Source organism: Crassostrea angulata, chromosome 3, assembly GCF_025612915.1.
Source record: "Crassostrea angulata isolate pt1a10 chromosome 3, ASM2561291v2, whole genome shotgun sequence".
Classification (NCBI taxonomy): Eukaryota; Metazoa; Mollusca; class Bivalvia; order Ostreida; family Ostreidae; genus Magallana; species Magallana angulata.
In genome coordinates, this window is record NC_069113.1 from 10,513,491 (window position 1) to 10,530,300 (window position 16,810).

General features: G+C 34.4%; 1 protein-coding gene across 1 annotated transcript; it reads right to left on the reverse strand.

Moving 5' to 3' along the window:
• Window positions 1–894: 894 nt before the first annotated feature.
• On the reverse strand, window positions 895–11,843 carry LOC128178413 (3-oxo-5-alpha-steroid 4-dehydrogenase 1-like). Its single transcript, XM_052845556.1, has 5 exons — window positions 11,498–11,843; window positions 9,790–9,956; window positions 3,478–3,579; window positions 1,675–1,825; window positions 895–1,055 (listed from the first exon to the last, which is right to left on the reverse strand). The coding sequence occupies exons 1-5, from the start codon at window positions 11,812–11,814 to the stop codon at window positions 989–991; spliced, it is 804 nt and encodes a 267-aa protein (XP_052701516.1). The 5' UTR covers window positions 11,815–11,843; the 3' UTR covers window positions 895–988.
• Between the last annotated feature and the right edge of the window lie 4,967 nt (window positions 11,844–16,810).

Here is a 16,810-nt window from a genome sequence, read left to right on the forward strand (position 1 = left end):
AACGGTAAAAATCATTGGCATGGATCATTCTGATGTTACGGTTTGTTTGGTGTAGCTTTGATACAGCAGATCTCACTATCTCTATCTGTTTCAGTGGAAATGAGCATTTATGGAGCCACGTTTGTAGATATTCAGTAAGACTGTACGTGGACAAAACATTCATTACATCTGGAAGAATCCTCGGTGTTTATTAGAAATGTTCTCCAGAAATGAAAATAAGCGTGTTGAGAATATCTTCTTTGAGAGAGACAAGTGATCCATGAGACAAAGTCGTCCTTTAGAAATAACAGTTTGCGGATATCTAATTACAATTTGATAGGTAGAACGTTTAAAACACTTTCACAGATACCGGATCTTATTTTGGTCGGAAGGTTTTTGCATTTTTGCAAATAAAATGTTGAAAATTATTGAGGCGTTGAAGATCGTTGGTAGATAGATTGTTCCAAAATTCACACCGTTGAGGACTGTGGGAAGAACGATCGTCTTATAGAGGTGTGACAAAGTAATCGGGTTAAGATAATTTGAGCCTATATCGTTGAGAGCGTAATATGATTTTTGGGGTTTTTTTCTACAAGCTGTTATAATTTTATCTAAGAGTGTAAGTTTGTTGTTGATAATAATGCCTATAGGTGATTATTGTTGTCAGCACATGGAATTATTGTATCACCAAGCTTCCAAATACAATCAAAATCCAGTTTGGAGCCTTTGGAGCGGACTTATAAAATTCACGAATTTTGGGCATTGACGGAAAAATCAAGACGCTGCTAATACAGAAGGGTACAAAGGATAAAATAACCTGAGAAAAGATAAATATGCAGGTACCAGTAGACACAAAACGGAAGAAGACAAATTTTTAATCATTTTTAAAGCTACAAAATAAAATAAAAGAACATGTTGGGCTCCTGCTTTATTTATTAGAAGGTTGGGTACATGGTGACACGACGACTTCTGCAGTAAGATGTATACATTTTTTTACACACTAGAATACTTATAAAATGAAAGGAATAAGTGCTCGTCTTTTGTTTGGATAATCTTCAAACTTCTCTCGATACCACCTAATTGAATAACAAGAAAAGTTAGATCGAAGAATAAAAAGAATACTGCATTTTCTCTACTGACAGAGAAGCATGATTTTCCAACAATAGTGAATTGTAAAAACAAACAGTGTCTGAAATAAATCTCGATTGAATCCACCTTTTATGATGTAGAATTTGTATGCAAAATTATAAAGATGAAATAATACATAACTGACAATTATTACTAAAATTCTATACCTTTCTGTATAATATCTTTAAAAATAAACCATGAATTTGATCTTTTGTATAATGTATAAAAAACAGTTTAATATATTTGTATGTGTAAACGTCTAGATTAAAAGTGATGCGAATTCGTTATTGAATAACTATCATAATGATAACGCACATCGTGCGATATTGTAATCATTTTAAAATTTATTTGTATGAAATAAAATGAAATTAAAATTATATGTAAAACTATCATCAACACTAATCAATTGAAATGATGATTTTGATGAATTAATACGCATCATCTTTAAACCAAAGAGTTACATATATTTCACTATAAATTAAATACTAGTATCTGCAATGTCTGCTGTATCGTATCAGACATCTAATACATTGTGGTACTTCGTGTTGATGGATACAAAAGACTTACTGGTGGTGGTGACAGGCACGCGGTCCGATGTTACACAGAGTGAAGAAGAAAAAGGCAAATGTCGGAAGAGTCCCATTAGCCACAGCGAACCCCAGCCATTCTACGATCTCCCCAAAGAAATTTGCTCCGGAGACATATTCAAACAAACCACCTGTTATGGTAAAAAGAAATAAAACCATATAGAATATGCAATATTATTTTACAAAAAGCTTTTCGTTAAAGTTTTAAACCCTAAAACAATTGTCAAATTAAAAAATATAGTCGACAAATCAAAACACTTGATGTGACCAATAATCGCCTCAAGAGTGTTCGATGGTTGTGGCCATTTTTAGACTCTTATGATCCCTTTTAAAAGAACTGCTCTAATAAAGAGAAATACCTTAATTTAAATGGCAAAATATACGGATTTTTCTTTACTTAAAGGGGCATGGTCATGATTTTGATCAAAAATTATTTTTCCGATTGTAATGTTTACAATGCTTTAAAAAGGCATTTCAAATGGGCAACCAAAATGTTATTGTCATTCGTTGAGTTATAAGCGAATTGCAGAGCTTACAATTCTTTGCCATGTAAGCAAAGCTTTTGTTTACATGCATTTTGAATGTTAAAGTTAAAAGTTAAAGACTTTAACTGAATGTGTTAAATGTTAGGAACGGTTTATCTATTATAATACTTAAAATGAACTTCATAAGAAGATAGACAAATCAACTTGAAAATGATGTTTTACTGATATATTAAACATATGTAAACAAAAACAGGACACGAGCCTTGTTTACACGAGAAAGAATTGTGAGCTCTGTATCTTGCTTATAATTACATAACGACTGACTCTCATATTTCAATTGATCATTAGAAATGCATTCATAAAGCATTGTAAAAAATAGAATTTGACCAAAATAGTGACCATGCCCCTGTATTATAGTTTGTACATGTAGCTTATCAAATCATGTCTTAAATTGTAGTTAGATCTGATACATGGTTAATTTGTTAACTTGTTGACCATCCAACCTCCCTAAAAGCGGCTTTGTTTGACTTTGAAAATGTTGTTGCATGTACATTTACAGATCATTAGCTCCATGACATGTCAACCTGTATATCCCTTAAATCATGGCTAGAGGTTAAGATACTTCCTAGTGGAAAGATGGATCGTTAAATATAGTAAAGCAGAAAACTATGTTTCTTTAAGGTACATGTATATCGAAGTCCTAAAACTTCGGTACCAATATTTAAAATTATCTCCTTATACATTTATGCCAGTTAGCGCTAATCTTGCCTTTTACCATCGGATTAGGAGTATGATTTAAGATTGTTATAAAAATATAAAATGATAACTTTATCATAACTATAAATCATATTCCCACGTGCCAAAAAACATGTGAGTATGATTTATAGCAATGATACAAATTTGTCACATGTTTAGCTCAATATGCGGTAAATATCATTCCTTAGATAGAATATTAATCTTTTATATAATTGTCTCGTCCAGTTATGTCGCATTTTGATGTAATGTTATTACTTGACGAAATACAATTTTCACAGACTTTACGTAATTTCAATAACATCATACAGACTTTTAAAAAAAACCCAACAACAGCTATTTGGAGATTGTTCATGATAACAAACATCCATAATACAGTTATAAAAGCTTTGGTAATTTGCCAGGTACAGTTGTGTAATATTTATTATCATAACATTTTTATAAGTTTTGTTATTTTGCATTTTCTTTTAATATTAATCGGAATAGGTAAATTTCAATCAGGGATGGTTTGATGTGAACAAACGATAAAAAGGCAAATGTAATACCTCTTGGAATTTTATAGCCAGTCTCCCCTGGTTTTCTCAAATTTCTAAGAATATGGTCGGCCTGAAGATTGATAAACATCCCAGTACAAAAGAGGATAATACCTAAATGGTGTATATATAGAACATATATTATAACTACGTACAAAATATTTCAAGCATTATATATACCGGGCATAGGCGTCGGAACCGGGGGGGGGGGGGGGGCTGGGGGGGGGGGGGGGGCCGCCATACTTTTTTGCAAAGTTAGACCTAACCTTAAGGCCCATAGCATTATAGAGGGTTCAGCCCACCCCCCCCCCCCCCCACTTTTTATCGCAGAAAAGAAAATTGTTCCTAAATTTTTCTAGATAAGATGGAAATATTGAGTCATAGGTATACAACCCCCCCCCCCCTGTCCCCCCTCCCCCCACAGATTAGGAAATTGAAGATTCGGGAAATAAATTTTTGGCAGGTAAGAATTTTTTTTTTGAACAATAAGTTTACTCCTCCTCCCCTCCTCCCCCCCACGGATTAGGATTTTCATGATTTTGAGAAAAAGGTTTTTTTGTTTTTTTTATTGGCTTGTCAAGATTTCTGAGGATTAGTCTAGCCCCCCCCCCCCCCCCCACTTTCAATTTTCTTCGGACGCCACTGCCGGTGTAATGAAGTATATTGACCCCCGTAGAATAATGACCGGGGGTCATTTTTCGACGTAGAATAATGACCCCCCTAGCTGAAGAATAATTGGATATTTCTGAAGAAAAAAGACCCAGGGGTTATTTTACTTCATGTTAAACATGAAGAAAAATGACCCCCATAAAAAAATGACCCCCCCCCCCCGTAAACATGAATAGAAATTGGTTACCCCGTATCCAAGATATGACTTTGAAGTTACTTTATTTTTCACTCTGTTCAACTGATTTTGAAGTTATAAACATCGATCTTGTAAATAAATCGCTGTATATAGTTTTTCCTATCCGTAGCAAGCACACGCAAAACACTCTTACATTGCCACAAATTGATTGTTAACAGTTACGTTACTTCTCTCGTCGACAAACGGCGGGAAATGATGCATATAAAAAAAATTTCATACACAATGAGGACATTGTGTGATAATTAACGAACAATAATCATGAAAGAATAATTGTTGTAATAATATAAGCAATATTCATTGGTGAATGAATTGTCAATCGAAGAATGATACATGTATATATCTTTATGGAAAAAGACTAAGGGGGCAGGTAACGTAGAAATATGAATACTTCTTATTTACATTTCTTGGGGAAAGTGATTTTTTAAAAAGAAAGCATTCTGCGTTAGTTTTGTTTTCTTCTACGTAATACATGAACATCATTTGTTGTAATGTTGTATTTGTGATCATGGATAGACTTTATTCTTTTAGAGCAAATTTGTGAAGAGTACCTGACTATAGTAAATCTTAATAGATAATAAACACTGATCGATTATAATAAGAAAAGATTGTTTCTAAAAGCGTTAAAAATAGGTTAGGACCCATGTTAGGGGTTTATATCCTGCTTGATTTTGATTACACGATCTTTATTGTATCAAACGTTACCAATGCTCATACAAACTATTGATGCATTAATCATCGTGATATTAACTAAACTTACTAAAGTATGCTGAGGATAAAGTAAAATATATTTTCTATACGAGTACTCTCAGTACTTTGACGGTTTTCCTTATTGGCCGTTAACCTCTACTGGCGTAATGGCTCTAACTTCAGCTTGGTTATAATGCCTAACAGTGGAGTAAACTTTTCATAATTTTGGTTTCATCATTAATTCTGAGTGATGCACTTGTATATCCAGCAGTTTGTATTGCGGAAATCATCAATGCAAGTATAATTCATGAACAATATGAAGAATATAGAGGTTGCGACAGCGAAGCGCGAAGACGAAAGTGCTAAGTTGCGAAGGCGAAGAAGTGATACTACTACCGCTTCTTCGCCTTTGCAACTTCGCACTCTCGCCTTCGAATCTTCGCGCTTTCGCCTTTTAGCTCACCGAGATGAAGTCAATGGGAGCATATGCTATACCCCCGGCGTCGGCGTCCGGAGCTGGTTAAAGTTTTAGTTGCAGCTCCTGTATCTAATCTATTACTTGTCCTCTCTTCACCAAAGATACATGGAGGATGCATCTGGACCTACTGAATCTGGTTTCTAACTTTCAGATGCTGGAGGAGGTTAAGGTTTTTGGAGCAGGTTAAAGTTTTTGTTGCAGGTGCCTTAAATAGCAATACATGTATCTAAGTTACTGCTGGTCCGTACTTCACCAAACTTGCATGGATGGTGTGTCTTATGATAATGATACACCAGACAGGCTTGAGTGCTGAATCTGAGCTATAGGTTTCGGATGCAGGAGGAGGTAAAGGTTTTTGTTGCAGGTGCCCTCTAATAATAATATCTTAGTTACTACTGGTCCTAACTTCATTAAACTTGTATGGATGGTGCGTCTTATTATAGTGATGCACCTGACAGGCTTAAATGCTGAATCTGAGCCACAGGTTTCGGATGCTGGAGGAGGTTAAGATTTTAAGAGCTGGTTGAAGTTTTTGACACAGGTGCCCTCTGATGACGATATCTTAGTTATTACTGGTCCTAACTTCACCAATCTTGCATTGATATAGTCTTATGATACTGATACACCTGACAGGCTTAAATGCTGAATCAGAGCCATAGGTTTATGATTCTTGATGAGGTTTAGTTTTTTGGAACAGGTCACATGTTTTATAGCTAGAAAGATAGCTTGCATAGTTGATTTAACCATATTATAAATGAAACGCAGAGGTTGCTTCAGATGCAGAGCCTGATCTCCATTATCTAGGATGCTAAAGAAATCTCCTACCTCACTCAAACCTGCTTGATAGATAGATGTAGTTGTTGTTAAATGATGAAACATGATCCCTATGATATTGTAATATTATAAAATATCGTATCATACGATATTGTATAATATGATATTTAAGCATTGAATCATTATTTTTTTAAAGATGTGGTCTCATAACTGCAACGGTGCGTGCATACAAATTGAATAACGCGCGCTAGCGCGTTATGAAAATTTGTTTGCACACACCGTTGCAGTTATGAGACCACATCTTTCAAAAAATAATGATTCAATGCTTATATTTACATTTTTATAACATTTTTTCTCTTTCCGCAAATATGATTTATTTTAAAAAAATCTCGGGCTTATTCAACGTGTAATGCGCAATTAACTGAAGAGCCTTTGGAACAGCCGAATTATGCTGTCAAAAATAGTGCACAGCGTTTGAAATTCTAATAATACAATTTTATTTTTAATTCTGTAATTTGATGAATCTATTTTTGGTATCCTAAGAAATTAATCAATTGAATTCATATAAATCTTAAAAAGATATTTACATCCATGAAATATTAATCAGCCCAAGTATAATATCAGGTCGTGATCCGGTTTGAAGTCGGGAGGAGAGTCAGTCATGTTCTGAAGGAAGACTGAATGTATTCATACGCACCAGATTTGGTGATTGGGTCTTCTGTGTTATGCGTAAATATCACCCAAATCGATCAATGCAATTTAATAGGGGGAAAGAAAGTGAATGTAAATATTGGTGTATATGATATATTATCATATCACATGAAATTGTGTTTTATAAGATTTTAATATATATAATTGTATCATATGATACAATGTGTATAGTATGACTGTATCATATAATATTTTACTTTATCCCATGATATTGTTTCATTTGATATGATACAATGTTTATCAAATTATATTGTATCATACAATACAATATCATATTATGTATCAAATATGATACAGTATCATACAATACAATATCAAACTATAATGTTTACATTCACTTTCTTTCCCTCTATTAAATTGCATTGGTTAATTTTAGTGATATTTACACACAACACAGAGGACTTAATCACCAAATCTGGGGCGTATGAATACATTCAGTATTTCTTCAGTATTTCTCGAAGAACAAGAACTGACTCTTCTCGCGACTTCAAACCGGATAACGACCTGATATTATACTTACGCTGATAAATATCTCATTGATGTAAATATATTTTGACAGTTAAATGAATTCAATTCATTAATTTCTTACTATACCAAGAGTAAATTCATTAAATTACAGAAAGAAAAATAAAATTGTGTAATTAGAATTTAAAACGCTGCGTACTAATTTTGTCAGCATATTGTGTCTGTTCTAGTGACCATTCTGTTAATTTCGCATTACTTGTTGAATAAGACAGAGCCTTTTTAAAAAAAAATCATATTTGCGGGAAGGAAATACATGTTTAAAAAACGTAGATATAAGCATTGAATCATTATTTTTTGAAAGATGTGGTCTCATAACTGCAACAATGAGTGCAAACAAATTTTCATAACGCGCTAGCGCGCGTTATACAATTTGTATGCCGAACCGTTGCAGTTATGAGACCACATCTTTCAAACAATAATGATTCAATGCTTAATTATACAATATTATATCATATGTTTCAACGTTATGATGTATTATTGCAGATAAATATTGTTTCATATAATGCTATATTGTATTATGTTTTATGATATTGTATTGTTTGATCAAATACAATAATGTATAACACAACACAATGTCATATCATACGTTACAATATCATATCTCACAATATTTTACGGTAGTTTATGGTATTATATGATATATATTGTAATTATGATAGGATGCAATTTTAATTTTATATCATTGTATTGATTAACATATGAACATATGATTAACATACAATTTTTTAAAAGATGATCATGATATACGATATTGTTTCAAAACAGAATCCATGAATATCCAAGATCATGAAGGATGGTTTTCATATAATATGATAAAGGTGGTCTCATAAAGGCGATGCCTCATAAAGGGGATGCCTCGTCTCGGTGAGCTTTGTAATCAGTGATTACCTATGTTTTATAATTGCGGAGCTCTCCATCGTTTAAAGGGTTCCGAGGCGTATTTTGGAAAGTTAATCTTTATAAAATTAATAAAATAAAATTATTCCGGGGATGGGGTCCGGACTCCCTCTCCCCTTTTACTGCGTGAAATTATAAATATTGAATTTTCCGGGGGGGGGACCCCCTATCCCCCTCTAGATCCATGCATGAGCAAGGAGTATCGCATAATGAAATTACATTGTTACTGTGTTTGGTCCACGGTAAAGAGACGGCTGGTAAGTGACAGGAGTCTGGAAGTGTACATGTATATGTACACATTATGGCGGACATTAAATTTTGTGTGGAGTAGATAATGATTAGGCATAGCCAGCACTGGTAAACATATGTGTTACATGTACACATTAAAATATTTATAACATTCATAGTAAGCACGATGGCCTAGCGCATGCGTACCAATAATAGCATGGATTAATCGGAAATTTAAACCTTGGCGAGTACGGTGCCTGTATTAAATTCTATGTAATCGACCGAGACTTGCTGAATGCAATAAAAAAAGGCGAAAGTGCGAAGATACGAAGGCCAGAGTACAAAGTTGGGAAGGAAGGAGTGATAGAAGTATCGCTCCTTCGCCTTTGCACTTTAGGCATCACATCTTCGCACTTCGTCGTCGCATCTACGCACTTTTGCTCTTTCGCCTTCGCACTATCGCCTTTGCAACTTCGCATCTTCGCCCTAAGGTCGAAGTGACCCTATCGGAACACCATAGATATATGTAAATGTAATTGTTAAGATGACAACCATACCCCGATGCAATACGTCAATATCTTGTTATAACGGAAGGATTTTTATTTTCTAAGATATACCCCTTCTTTCAATTTAAGTTTATTTGAATATGAATTATAATTTCTGCTACTTTCTGTAAACTTCAGCAGTAAAAATTACAATAGTGTAAAGACTATTTCACAAAAAATAAAAAAAAAATACTGAAAAACTTTAATCTACAAGGGGGTCATTATTCTACAGGGGTCACTTTTCTTCATGTGGAATGTGCTCATTTTAATGAAAATGACACTTATTCTTCAGGCAAAGGGGTCATTTTTCTACGTAGAAAAATGACCGGGGGGTCATTTTTCTGCGTAGAATAATGACCGGGGGGTCATTTTTCTACGTCAAAAAGTGACCCCCGGTCATTATTCTACGGGGGTCATTATTCTTCATTACACCGGGAACATAAATATTTATTAATAAAAGTCGCTACAATTTCTATGAAATACTAATGCTGACAGAAATCGGAATACCAGTCTTATATCTAATTAAAAATAAATGATTTTGCTTCTTTTGTAGAAGAATATTGAATTGTCCTTCATATTTTTGACTTCAAATATTAGATTTTTCAAAACATTACCTAGATAAAATCTGGAGTTCCACATCCATTTGCTTCCAAAGTCAGCGTACTTCAGAATATATCCGCCTTGCAGGTAGCCGTTGAGTACACAGAATACGAAGGCTAGTATAAAAGGGATGAATGGGGTAGGTTTACCTCCCCTGATTAGAAAAGGAAAAATCGAAGACCTGTGGACCAGAAAAGAAAAAAATGGCAGAATTGCATACCTGTTAACCCTCCCGCATTGCGCGGGAGACTCCCGCAAAACGACCTAAAAATCTAAGATCTCCCGCATCCAACCTATCTCCCGCGCGGGAGACAAATTTCTCCCGCAATCGTATTTGTCTTCCCCATACCCCCCCCTCAATTCTGAATCTTTACATGCAAATTTTAACAACCATTGCGGGTTTTTCTCTGATTTTGAGCTCAAAAAGCTGCTGTGTAGCTAGAATATATCAAAATCCATCCAAATACTGTCAACCGTGATCATAGTATGACATGTTATAGTCCAGTTTACTTTTTACGATTACTTCCGGTTTTGACTTAAATCAGTACGTATTTCGTTATGCATAGGCCTAATAAAAAAAATAAGTGAAAGCCTAAAACATCTTGATTTTACTCTGTAACACCAAAGAAAACAATACACAGCCAGTGGTGTCACTTAACAGGTGCACAGGTAAAGCACCCAAGCCACGTGCAGTGAGTCGTGACTAATTCTGTCTGGCCAGCACGGTCGGTAAAAATCAAAGTGAGTTTGGAACACTGAGTGTTTATACAAGCTACCGATAAAAGTGAAGCTCGAGGAAAAAGTGTAAAAGCATTTCACAAGAGTTTTTAAAGTTCATAGTACCGGTACTATGAATTACAGGGATGCTATAGACATTACAACAGAGATCATTTTTAAATGATACTGGAGAAATACATGTTGCTTCGTGAATTAAAAAATCTCTCCTATATATAAGGCAAAAAATAATTTTAATGAATATTATTTCTGGTATTTCTTAACTGGGTTTCACTGCAAATTCAAAATACGCAAAATAAATTTTCTGTGTTTACCATAGATTCAGCATGCAGTGATGGTTCAATACTGAACAATAAGAAGACTTAATATAAAAAGTGGCACTATTGACTTCTTGCATTGTACCATGCAAACAAAATAATAGTTTTCTGAACATGTACAGCAACACAAGTTGTAATTGCACACTGGTAGTCATAGAAATAATCAAATTTAAAATGATTGCAAATGCATTAATTACAATGGTAAAATAAGGTATCTAACAGTATTTTTATTATATATTTGCATTTCACGTGAAAAAAGGTCGTTTACGCAAAATCTCCCCCTTAGCCAAGTTGGTAAGGGGGAGATTCTCCCCCATAGCAGCTTTGAAAGGTTAACAGGTATGGAATTGTAAAATCGTGTTTATGTAAGAAGGCAGTGAATGATGCGGGGGGAAAAAATACACATTCAAGTACATGTATCAAACAATCACGATCCATGCAAGCATACATGTAGTTATTTTTTTTTTAAGTTTATTGATGTCCCTGTTTTGTAGTGGGTATAATATTTAAGGGACTGTTCATATTTATGTTTAGAAAATAAGATTGATAGTGGTTAGTTGAACTTTGGTCCCAGATAATCAGCTGATGTAAATTATATTTATAATTATGCTAAAAACGGCGCTCCATATGTAAACAATATATGCACATGTTACACAATCGACCTACTTACCTTTGAAAGTAGTGAAACAAAAATAATCCTAGAAAAATCTTGTTCGGGGTAAATTTTAGTTTCGGACAGTCGGTGTAATAGACGAGTAGTAATGGCACAGCGAAGGCTGGAATCTCCTGCACGAACCACGCTATTTGGGCGTTGACGGAGGGTCCCCAACCCCCGCGTGCATATCTTCCATACGGAGTATTAAGCCATTGTAAAACGATAACCACGACTACGCCAAAGAAAATGAGGTTATACGACAAAAAATTTAAAATAATTAAGTCAAAACTTAGTACTTTGTTCACCCACTCATTCCACACCGGGATATCCATTGTTATTCGAGGTGTAAGGGGAATTTGTACTCGGTCACCCTCGAACCCTAAATGAAGCTGATCGGATCTGATAAAACCTCCTCAAGGTCAAGATCTAGTGAATGAAAGGTGCCTACAGGTTAATGAAATTCAAGATATAAATTATTTTAATGATGCTTCATGACAATATCTTTGTTTCATAGGGTGTACCGGGGCTTATTTTTTTGGTAAACATAATGAAAAATCATGTTATAAACAATCATTTTCTATGAAATATGAAGGATAAAAGTAACAAATCTCGGAGTTTTGTCCATTATAGACTAAATAATGAAATATATCTAGATTGCCTACAGTCTCTCCAAAAACGGCATTTAACAAACTCTTGACCTCCTCTTTAAATTAATGTCAAATAGAGTATAGGTACCGGGATTACTTTCTCCATGATTTTACATAGAATGTCAAAATACTGTTGAATTTTCTACATAATTCCTTTCAAGCCGTAGAATACGGGAAATGATTTATCAAATCAATTATGACGTCATAATGGTTCTAGCACCAAAAAGACAGTCTGGAATCATTTACATAGATCTTGACCTTAATTAACAAAAATCTCTCTCTCTCTCTCTCTCTCTCTCTCTCTCTCTCTCTCTCCATGCGCAGATCCAAAAAAAATTCATGGGGTGACCGAAATATAATTATGTTTGCACGGGGAGTTCATGGCCTATTTTCAGTAAATTAACTATCTAAAAATGTAAATTTGAAAATTCAAGGGCGGGAGGGGGGCGTTGTGGGATTGGGAGGGGTCCGAAAAGGTTCTGCATTGGCGCCTCTTGTTAGTAGCTGCAACTTGAACACAAGAAGAGAATTTACATCCCATATATCTATTTACGTACAATGCGGGATTTTTTCATAAAAATATACGTGTGTGTACTGTAAAGTTATTCACGTTATTGTTTTCCTCTTATAATAGAGTTGGGATCGGGGTTCACTTATAATGAGGAAGCAGATGTCGCCACTTACTAATTATAGATTATTTATTTTTTAGCATCTTCAGCAGCTGAACCCATTTTTTGTCATGGAAAAAGAAGAAAATTCAACCACATTTAGAGGGAATCCGTCAGGAACTGGCGTAAAGGGATCGGCATTCACGCCTGAAAAGGCAAACAAGAGTAAAATGGCTTCGAAAACGAATAAGAAGTGGGTACGCCTTGCTACAGTGCTAGCCTACGTCCTGGCAGTGTCATTGGCGGCCATTGTCTTAGCTATTTACTACAGTTTTCTGTGGGACCCACAGCTGAAGACATCTACTACTGTAGCACCTATGCCAGGGACTGAGAACATGACCTCCATCGCGGGAAGTGGTCGAACAACCGCAGGCAGTACTACTGTCTGATCATAGAAATACAAGGTCAGTTGCGATTGTTATGATTCTCAAATCTTTCAGTATTGTCGATGTACATGATTAATACTTTTTAATGGGGCAGAATCACATGTTAACCTCTTATCAATAGTTATGTAAAGTTTGTTTTGTAAAAAGACTGTACACCATTTTCCACAGAAATATGATTATTGCTTATTGCTTGACGTCATGACGTCAGGCATATCTGCAGGTTTAAAAGTTGCAATCTCCGAAACAGTGCAGACAATGGGACAAGCAATATCATGATATTTCACAAAAAAAGATTAATCGATGCATGTTTAAGATGTCAGCATTTACGTTCATAATTGATGAAAATGTTATATGGCATGTAATAACAACAGCGAGCAAGAGTTTTCAAGTAAAAGGGACGGTCACCATGCAGAGCACATGTGTAATCCTGATTTAAAAATAGATCAGCATTCCACCATATTTGAACAGTGAAAAAGGGGGAGGGGGGTCATCGCAACAAGTTGTAACATATTGTCTAATACGGTACAATGTAAGTAATAATTGGTGTTGGATTATCATTATTGCAAGAGAGTCATCAGTTTAGATAAAAACAAATATATATTTATACAGCTGGAATGTTTACCAGAGGAACTAAATCCCTGAAGGGGGGGGTGACCCCGATTTTCGTTCAGTTGGGCGATTTCATTAATCTTGAAAAGGGAACATAACTGGCGTGTCTTACTAAATGTACATTACTACATTTAACAATTACTAATCAAATGTGTTTCTTAATTCGATAGATTTTTTCCAAAACATCCGATCCAAAGTATGATATACATGTATGCAGCTGTTACAAAACAAATGTCAAAAATTCATCTAACCCCCCACCCATGGATCTCTGCCAATGGATGAGTTCATTCATTGCGTGACCGGTAAAGCAGGATTTCGCGCCTAAATGTCTCATTAATAGTTTTTGTGCGCCGATTAGTTGACGAGTCCGTTGGGATCTTGCAGATACCCCAGAGCACACAATGTGTTTACATCACAGGCACGTAGCATCGGGAGTTGGGGTGAGGGAGGCTGTTTCACCCTCCCCACTTTTTTGACAGCTGGCACTTTCTTAGCTTTATAGGATAAATGGAAATATCATGGATTAACCTGCCCCCCCCCCCCTCCACTTTTTGTAGGAGCATGCAATAATGAAACTGCAAATAAGGAGTTCTAATTAAATTGAAGTTACAGTTAGGCCTAACAAAAAAAAATGGTTTGTTTCCGCTTTCATGCTGAAAAAAAGTAGGGTCAGTCGGTCAGAATTTTTTTTTTTTTCAAATATTTTTTTTCCCTTTAATATTGCAGTATCCATACATGCCGGTTAGATACTGACACTGCTGAATGGTATAAAATGAGAAATACTTTTAATATCATTCCTGACTATTAAGCTGGTCTTAAGAAAACACAAAAATGATATTATATATCAGATACTTCCTCTGCTAATGATGAGAGCGTTATTAAAATCTACAACCCATGGAAACATACAGCCATTTTGAAACAAAACGTTTGAGTTACACTGATTTGAGAAGAGTAACTGCTTCAAGCGTTTTTGTGACCAAAATTTTGAGTAATTTTTTTTTCCAAATCGGATAAAAACGAAAATAAACGATTTTCCATCAAAAATCCTTAAAAAAAAGTTTTGAGTCGGGGGGTAAAAGCTAGGGTCGGTCGGGAAAGCGGAAACAAACACTTTTTTTTCTTCGGCCTTAGGGTTTTTCATGAATTTGAGAATTCACCCTTTTTTAATTGCTTTTCAAGATGATTTTGATGAAGCTGCCCACACACATTCAAAAACAATACGTGTTTGTATACCCTCTCATATTTCATAAGGTTGGAAGTTTTAAAAAAGCCTTTCAGTTAATTTTGCAATTAATATAACAAATACAATTTGAAAAAAAAACGACTTTTTACTCTCCAGCTTTCAAGCTTACATGTACTTATATGATATGTGTGCATTCCTAAAAAATTGAATTATTAAAATTAATGAATTTCAAGTGATATATACGTACATCTTATAGATCGAAGAAAAGACCAACATTTCGTCTTAAATTTGCACGTTCCATTTAAAATTAAATTAAAATTCATTTCTGATAAGATAGCCTAATTGATACATGCATGCTTCCATTGAATAATTTTGTTTATTCAGGCAAGCTTTTTGGAAAGCTATTACTTGTGAGTTATGAGATTTGGAAAATCACTCAATTGCCTATTATATCCGGGTTTTCTTATATCCTTGTGTGCCTATATTTCGACAGTCTTAATCTATAGGTCTTCTTTTCAGATAAAATGAGCAATAATTTTGAAAGCTAAGACATTTATCATGAATATCAATCATAGGTTGCTGTGTTAACATAAGTTGATTAGCCTTTTTACATTTTGTTATTTCAATGTACAAAGTATAAATTCATCAACAAAATTATGGGTGCCACCATTACTGGGTCCTAAATTCGACGATTGCTCTACATTGTCTTGTCAGTTAAATTTATCCTCACAACATTACTTGTTTTTCATTAATGAATCTTCAGTCCTTGCAGAGGATAACATCATGGGGTTCGTCTTAGTATTTATATTTTTGTTAAAATTTGTATTATGATGAGCTAAATGCAGGGTAATGGTGGGTTTAAAAAAATTTGCTGTTTTTGTTAGGAAAATTCATAAATTAATTTCTTACTTGTTTGAAGTACATTTTAATATATACTGGGTCGGTTGATTGCTAGTCTATCATAGTATCATATGCATACAAAATTGCTCTTGTTCCTGCGAAAACGAAAGAGATGTAAACAAAAGATGAACACCATCACCATCGAAATTTAGGACCTTCGACCATAATACATAACTTAACAAAACCATACAGTCTTACAATGTACATTAGATTTGGTATAAAATAAGACCAAGCAGCTTTAAACTAAATTTCTTTATTTGCATGATAATATCAGAAGGTAGCAAGCATTTAAACGGACATGGTCACAATATTTTCATTATTTACAATGCTTTAGGAATGCATTTTTAATGATCAAAAAATTCATTTTAGGTCTAAAACTGGAATTTTCACTTCAACACTCAAAATGTAAACAAAAGCTTTGTTTGTTTACAAGCTTTGTTTACATAGCAGAGAATGGTAAGCTCTGTAACTCACGTACAACTCAACAACTGACACTCAAATTTTGGTTGCTTATCAAAAATGCTTAACTGAAGCATTGTAAACATTAAAATCAGACAAATAATTAATGACCAAAATTGTGATCATGCCCCTTTAAGGGGAAAAAACTCTCTTATAATTCTTATATATAGAACTGTTTTTGGCATATATTCAATAATACTAACAGACCTTTAGTTATTTCAGATAAAATCTACAAATGGAATATTTTATCTTTCTTAACTCTCTTTTTTAGCCTGAAGACATGAAGCAATGAACAGAACCAAATTTACAAGTTGTAGCCTGTGTTCAAGTACTATTAACCAGTCAACATCCTTTTCGACAATTGTGTTCCGTAGTGCTGGTAAATTCTGTTTTATTGTATAGTATGTACAATGTATGTCAAATCACATTTTTGAGTTGGCCATTAATTTGTCAAGTATAAAGGTTGTTGTGAGTAC

Excerpts from the sequence above, each read along its gene's own strand:
- LOC128178413 (XM_052845556.1), bottom strand. The coding sequence starts at position 11,814 with ATGGATATCCCGGTGTGGAATGAGTGGGTGAACAAAGTACTAAGTTTT. Across the intron at positions 1,826-3,477 it reads TGGCTATAAAATTCCAAGAG|GTGGTTTGTTTGAATATGTC; the intron begins GTATTACATTTG and ends TTACCATAACAG. Across the intron at positions 1,056-1,674 it reads CGTGCCTGTCACCACCACCA|GTGGTATCGAGAGAAGTTTG; the intron begins GTAAGTCTTTTG and ends TTATTCAATTAG.